This window comes from Mastomys coucha, unplaced genomic scaffold, assembly GCF_008632895.1.
Source record: "Mastomys coucha isolate ucsf_1 unplaced genomic scaffold, UCSF_Mcou_1 pScaffold4, whole genome shotgun sequence".
In the NCBI taxonomy this organism is placed as follows: Eukaryota; Metazoa; Chordata; class Mammalia; order Rodentia; family Muridae; genus Mastomys; species Mastomys coucha.
Window position 1 is genome coordinate 11707479 of NW_022196910.1, and position 7500 is coordinate 11714978.

The 7500-nt window shown below is 37.6% G+C and overlaps 1 protein-coding gene across 1 annotated transcript in view; it reads left to right on the plus strand.

The window, feature by feature from the left end:
* Window positions 1-7500, plus strand: part of Cry1 (cryptochrome circadian regulator 1) — a 61696-nt gene that overhangs the window by 38176 nt on the left and 16020 nt on the right. Inside the window, exons 3-5 of the mRNA XM_031349304.1 lie at window positions 3678-3820; window positions 6444-6628; window positions 7296-7384. Coding sequence (XP_031205164.1) covers window positions 3678-3820; window positions 6444-6628; window positions 7296-7384 — 417 coding nt within the window. The remainder of the gene's footprint in view (window positions 1-3677; window positions 3821-6443; window positions 6629-7295; window positions 7385-7500) is intronic.

Sequence of the window (7500 nt, forward strand, 5' to 3'; positions counted from 1 at the left end):
CTCTCTCTCTCTCTCTCCCTCTCTCTCTCTCTCTCTCTCTCTCTATTTCTCTCTCTCTCTTACACACACACACACATACACACACATACTAATAAATACATTTATTAATGAATGTAATATAAGTGCATGAATACATGCACATGGAGAGAGAGCTTCCATTTATTCTGGAACATTTATTTCAGCAACATAAAAAAGAAGAACTCTGCTGGGTTTATTCACTATGTTATCATCAATCAGTTTGTTGTACCTGGCATTTGTAGAACAGGACATCCAGAAAGTACAGAGTAGACAGATGCACAAAAAACCTTTACCAAAATGGACACTCACTCATGAAATAGGTATCAGACAGCCGAAGTCTCACAAATTGTACTTTCTGACTTCAACAAAATTAAATTAAAAATCAGTAGCAAGAGAATACCAAATATGTATGTCACCTCCAGCAGTATTCGGGGTGGGGGGGGGACTTAATAGTTTCCAAAATTACAGAAAGGAAGGAATCAAAGAAGTAACTTTTCACCTGAAACATAGAAAAGGAATAATTAAGCCAGTTACAAAAAGACATGGCAGAGAATGAGCTTCCTACAAGTATTTGGTGTATAAAAACATTTGATGTTCAGGGAATGTTCTTCTCTCTGGCTTTTCAGTTTTTCTTCTTTTTTTAAGATTTATTTATTTATTTTATGTGTATGAGTACACTGTAGTTATACAGATGGCCATGAGCCATCATGTGACTGCTGGGAATTGAACTCAGGACCTTTGCTTGCTCCGGCACCGCTCACTCCAGCCCCGCTTGCTCCGGCCCAACAAGACATTCATTTGCTTTCTGTTTCTATTTGTTTTTTATGTATGTATGCATGATGTATTTTTTAATTTATTTATTTTATACATAGGAGTACACTGTAGTTGTCTTCAGACACACCAGAAGAGGGCGTCAGATCTCATTACGGATGGTTGTGAGCCACCATGTGGTTCCTGGGAATTGAAGTCAGGACCTCTGGAAGAGCAGTCAGTGCTCTTAACCACTGAGCCATGTCTTCAGCCCATTCAGTTTTTCTTGTAGAGAGATGTTCACTAATTTATTCCCAGGGAAGAAGTGAGTGATGGAGAGTTTAATGAGTTTAGGAGAAAGAACTGGTGAGTATGGCTTAGACAGTTCCTTTTCTCCTCCACATACACTACATTCTCCTCTGTGTACTGTTTTATAGTGACAGCCCTTAGTGCAAGAGAGGTAGGTGCTGCTTATGATTGACAGAACAGGTAATGTTAAGTACTGCTGTTCAGTTCAATAGTGAACCATCAGCAAGCTGATTTGTCCTAAACCTAGTAATATTTCCTTCAGTTTAGCTTTACTTCTTTGATGTACATGCCGGAACTTAAAAAGCAAAATAGCAGGGAGTATTATTTATTGACTCACCTCAAACACCATTAAAAAAAAAAAAAAAAAAAAAAACCAGGCTGGAGAGATGGCTCAGTGGTTAGGAACACCGACTGCTCTTCCAGAGGTCCCGAGTTCAATTCCCAGCAACCACATGGTGGCTCACAACCATCTATAACGGGATCTGATTCCCTCTTCCGGTGCGTCTGAAGAAAGCTACAATGTACTCATATAAATAAAATAAAAATTTAAAAAAAAAAACAGAACTAATTACAAGATACTCATTAGGCAAAAGGTTTTCATGACTTAGACAATAAAGGGTTTTTGTTGTTAAATTACAAGGAAACACAGCTAAGTACAACAGAATCAGGAGGACATGGGCTAGAGTGCACATAAGTGCACACATGGAAGCCATGATGCTCATCACTGTACTCGCCGGGCTTTCTGCTCACTAATGCATAATGCAGACTAGGAGCGTTTTGCGGTGTGTCTAGCAAAGGGAACAGTCTTCTCACCATGGGACTCTCAGCTTTAAACCCTGTGTCTTTTACTACTAGTCTATGTGCCTTACCATGGGACAAATATATGCATTGTATTCTTAAATTAAAAACTAGCATGTCTGTACTAACAAATACAAACAAGGCAGTAAAATAAATGATGATCTCCTTTTCCTCAGTTCTTCTTGAAGGCCTGCGGCTCTTAACTGTTGACAATTCAAGATCTCCAAGAGAGGAAAACCTTTTAAATGCTTTACTGTTCTCTGAGTAGTTTCACAGACATCTTTATATGATGACTAATACATACAGCTAGCAGTCACTCTAGGATACTGGTGTTGATGGAGGTATAAATCAGAACAGCTGAAAATGTGCCCATCTATCAGAACTTAAAATGTGTTTATTTTTAATCCATTGGTTGTTTCTCAAGGATTTCTAGGAAGAAATAGAATAAATGCCTAAATACACTTTAAATGTACGTATTGGACTAGAGAGAGGGCCCAGCAGTTAAGAGAGCTTGCTGCTCTTCTAGAAGACCTGAATTCAAATCCCAGTACCCACAGTGGTCTATAACTCCAGCTCCTGGGGAGCTGATACCTTCGTCTGCCTTCCATGGCGTCCATACACATGAGCACATGTTGCGACCACCCTCGACCAGCAAGAATGACGCAACACACTCTCGGGCTCTTCTCCAGCAGTTTATTCAGGAACCTTGAAGAATCTTCTGACCACAAGGAAAGCCAACCCACAGGTTAAATACTGTATGGTCAGCCACCCAGGTAAAGCCACGTGGTGCTATCTAACAGGCCCACATAGCGGAGGCAAGCCAGTTGACTCAGCCCATAACCAAATAAGGAGTTGTTTACTTCAAGAGTGCTCGCCATCAGACTGGGGTGGGGGGGACAGCGGCCAGCACCATCTTTGAGGTGTGGCGCTTCGCAGCTCTCCACAAGCACACACACTTGAAAAAAATTAATTGAAAATAACCAACTGCAAACTTTATTATATGAATTTAGAAGGCTTTATTGGGAACACCTTTGGGTCTGTTACAATCTGGTATCATATAGTCAATTAAATAATAGTAGAATGATAGGATTTCTTTTCCTTTTTGAAGCAAATCAGAATAGATTTTAAAATTCAACAAAGCTTGACTATCTATCTGAGAAAATCATTTAATTATCTTGTTATAGCTTCCTTACTTAGAGTAACTGTATATTTAGAGTAATTGTATATATACTGTATATTTTGTATAGACAGTATCAGTCAGGAGTTGCTGTCTTTATTCCTGGTTCCAACTCTTCTGCTGCCAACATTTGTAATAGTCAGAAATAAAATACTCATTCTCGGCAAAACAGTTCATACCACATCAGCTCCCAAGTGTTTGTTAAAGAGCGGTTCTTAGAGTCAGCAGGTATAAGCTCATGTGCTCTGTTTCCGTGAACCTGAGCAGCATGTCCCTTTTACAAAAAACAATAACTTTATCTGAAAAGTGCCAAACTGGGTGGTTTTCATCCAGAATTAAGTAAGGTAATGTAGGTAATTAAAAAAGAATACTACCTCCAAGCACTTTAAAGACTATGTTTAAGTATGTTGCTAGATTGGCTCATGCCAGGCACAAGCCTCAAATCTAGTCAGCATATATATGTCATCTGCATATTTTCACATTGATAAATTGTATAATTTTCTTCATATTTGAAATTTGATTTATGTATAATCATTTACTGTGAATTTTGAACTTCTTATTTATTGTTATAAGAAGAACATAACTATACAATGGTAACGTGTTGCTGCCCTTTGTCTTGTTGTAGGAATGGAACATTAGTAAACTCTCAATTGAGTATGACTCTGAGCCTTTCGGGAAGGAGCGAGATGCAGCTATCAAGAAGCTGGCCACTGAGGCTGGCGTGGAAGTCATCGTCCGCATTTCACATACGCTGTACGACCTGGACAAGTAAGGCTGTTCTTATTACAAGAACATATGTAATGATATTACCACCTTAGACATTCTCAGCTACACTGTTGGGTGATATTACGTACATAATTGAATAAGGTTATAAAAATGGCAAATATTAGAGTTAGAATAGTAAGAATTAAATGGGTTTATATCAAGCCCTTAGCATTTTACTTAGCTGCTATGATTTTTATTCACTCATTTGTAATACCACAGTACATAAGATAAAAATATTTACCGCTTCAGTTTTAAACTATGAAATGCTATTTACACATTTTTTTTTTTACTGCTGCTTTGGCCCACTGTTGCCTTTCAGAGCTGCCAGCATAATTAATTAACAGCTTATTTGACACATATCTATATCTCACTTTGATATAGTTTGTGTGATTTTGCTATATGTACACTAGCTTATCCCTTCATTTAGTTGAGATGAGAACTGAAGTACTAACCCACCCAGTTAGAGCCCTCTGAGCCATGGCCTCATACCCTGTGTGCCGTGTGTCTGCTGATGTGTGCCAGTACCAGGAGTGCTGGGACTAGCAGAGTCTGTGGCCAAAAGTTTAGGAGGTTCATGAGCTGTTTAAGTTTACAGTAACTTCTGGCATGAAATTGTCTTTATAAACATGAAAATTCACAACTTATATATCTATTAAGTAATTTTACACTTTAAGTTATTTATACATTGACCAAATTAACACAACTAATTCTATAAATAACATAACAAACTGATTTTTCTTATGTTAGCAAGTAAATGAATAAAACCATTATTTGATCCAGACAAGCATCTTCCCTTGATGTTGACTTACATGTACTAGTCCTTTTGGTAACAAAACTTCCGTCTGGTTCCAGTTTTATTAACATCAATGAGTGAGTATGAGACAGAATAGGATAAGAGAATTTGCTTCTAAGTGGGAGACTCAGCCATATTGTAAAATTAGTTTTTGATGGGTTGGTTATGAATACATACCAAAGGCTCTGTATGTGTCTGTGTGTGTGTGCATGTGTAAAAATCTTTTCTATGAGTTTCAGTTTGCTGATAGATAAATAAGAGACACTTTATAGTGTCATTGTAGCATTATTGAATTCAACAAACTTCATTATAGCCCTATGTGTAATCTCAAGATATTAAACTAAAACAAACTGTACTTACAGCAGGAAGGATAGCTTTCCTGTGATTTCTTCCTATAAACATAATTAATAATATACAGGGTATACAGAAAAATACATGTTTTGGATGAAGAAATACTTAGTTACCAGTTTTATTAGTTATGTGATTTTGGCTACTTCATTTAACCCTATGGAAGGCTTCCATTTCTATATCTATAGATGGTAAAGCTGGATTTTAACTGTAATTATAAGCAAGTAGCTGTAATGAAAAATGTAATTAGTTACTCTGAAACCATGTCTAGACTTAATGGAAACCTTTGGAAGTGCTGCTGGTTTTTCTTTTCCTAGAAGTATGATGGTCAGCAATAACTACATAATGTCCTTTGGGGTGCATGAATGTGTAATATTTCTCTCCTTATCCATGAGAGCATTCCTGAAGCCCTGGTGGATGTGCAGAACCACTAATCACATTGAGTATGTGTTCAATATGTTGTCTGTCTAAAGAGCACACCATGAAAAAGCTTGGTTGTAAATTATAAATTACAGGAGGTTAACAATAATATTGAACAAGACGAGCGGTGGTAGCGCACGCCTTTAATCCCAGCACTTGGGAGGTAGAGGCAGGTGAATTTCTGAGTTCGAGGCCAGCCTGGTCTACAAAGTGAGTTCCAGGACAGCCAGGGCTACACAGAGAAACCCTGTCTCGAAAAAAGAAAAAAAAAACAAAAAACAATAATATTGAACAATTAAAACAGTATGCTACAGTAAGTTATGTGAGTCTAGACATAGTATTTTTGTAGCACAATTGAACATAAGTAACTGAAACCACAAAAAACCAAAAGCTCAGCTAGTGACTGCTACTGGGTAACAGATACACATATGTTAAGGTCCATAGCGAGGGCACACATAACAGAGACCAGCAGTCTAGTCTTCACGTCCATAGAGGATATTGGGACACAGGAGACAGGGTTTGTCTGTGTAGCACTGGCTGTCCTAGAACTCACTCTGTAGACCAGGCTGACCTTGAATTTATAGAGACCCACTTGCCTCTGCCTCCCGAGTGCTGGGATTAAAGGTGTGTACCACTACTGATAGCAAATTTTACTTTTACTGATTATTTCTCATTATAATTATCAGCCTAGTTTAGTTTTATTGGTGCCTCTTGAGATTTATTGAATTGGTTCATTTTTCACTTGTCCATTTATATTAATTTATATATATATATAGCCTATAGGCTAGTTGAACTACTTTGTTATTTTTTTAGTCATAATTCTAAATACTTGTCATCAATGATTTAATGTTTGCATACTATATTATTGACACCTAGTAAACATCTAGGAATTCAAGAGAATGGTTTTAGATTCATTAACCATTTTTGAACACATTTTCTGGTCATATCAGAAGCTAACATTCAAAAGGTCTTAATTGATAAATTTTCTGATAGTAAGTCTTTTTGAGCTTATAAGCCAAACTGTATTATCATTTACTAACCGTGTCTTACTTACTCTTGTAACAGGATCATAGAACTCAATGGTGGACAGCCACCTCTAACATACAAAAGGTTTCAGACTCTCGTCAGCAAAATGGAGCCACTGGAGATGCCAGCAGACACCATTACATCAGATGTGATAGGAAAGTGCACAACCCCTCTGTCTGATGACCATGATGAGAAGTATGGAGTTCCTTCCCTGGAAGAGCTCGGTGGGTGCAGCCATTGATAACTGTGTGCTCAGGGGTTGATGAGCACCCAGAGTGCATGGGCAGCACAAAGTGACCTGATAGATGGCTAAGAAAAGTCAGAACACAAAGTCAGAATGGGTAGGGAGATATGGGTGGATCCAGGAAGCTTTAGTGGGACGGGTAAGGGGAGTATGATCAGAATACGATGTATAAAATTCCCAAGTAATTTAAAAATATATTTTAAAATACTTAATAGCCATAAATCACTTAGAAATTCACTTCTAATGTGTTTTTACTGGAAGAAGAGAAAAGTAAAGGGAAAAATAAAAGAAAAACCTAGTAACCAAAAATATCTTGTGCATTCTTAACAAGTGACCTGCAGTCAGGTGAAGATGTGCATCCTGAAGATAGGAGCCATGTTGTGGTCTTTGGGGCAGGAGTCTGGCATTGTGTGGGGCCTGAGTAGGCCTATTGAGGTCCATGCAGTCCTGTGTCAGTCCTGTGTATTCCTCTGTAAGCCAGTGGAGGCCTATAGACTTGTATTTATTTGATTTTTTTTTTTTTATTTTTGCAGTGTAATTTGTTTTCCAAGTAAGTGTGGTCAGGAAAAAAGTTATTTTTGTTTTATAATAATAACAATGTTAATGATCATTTTCCTTCCTTCATTTTTTTCATTCTTTTTCCTTAGGCTTTGATACAGATGGCTTGTCCTCTGCAGTGTGGCCAGGAGGAGAAACTGAGGCACTTACACGTTTGGAAAGGCATTTGGAAAGAAAGGTACAATGTAGATTCCAAGTAAACATTTCAAAAATTATTTCACTCTTGTTTAGATGAGATTAGGCACATCTAGGGAGTCACCCTTAAGCTTTTAAAAACTATACTGTTGACAAAAT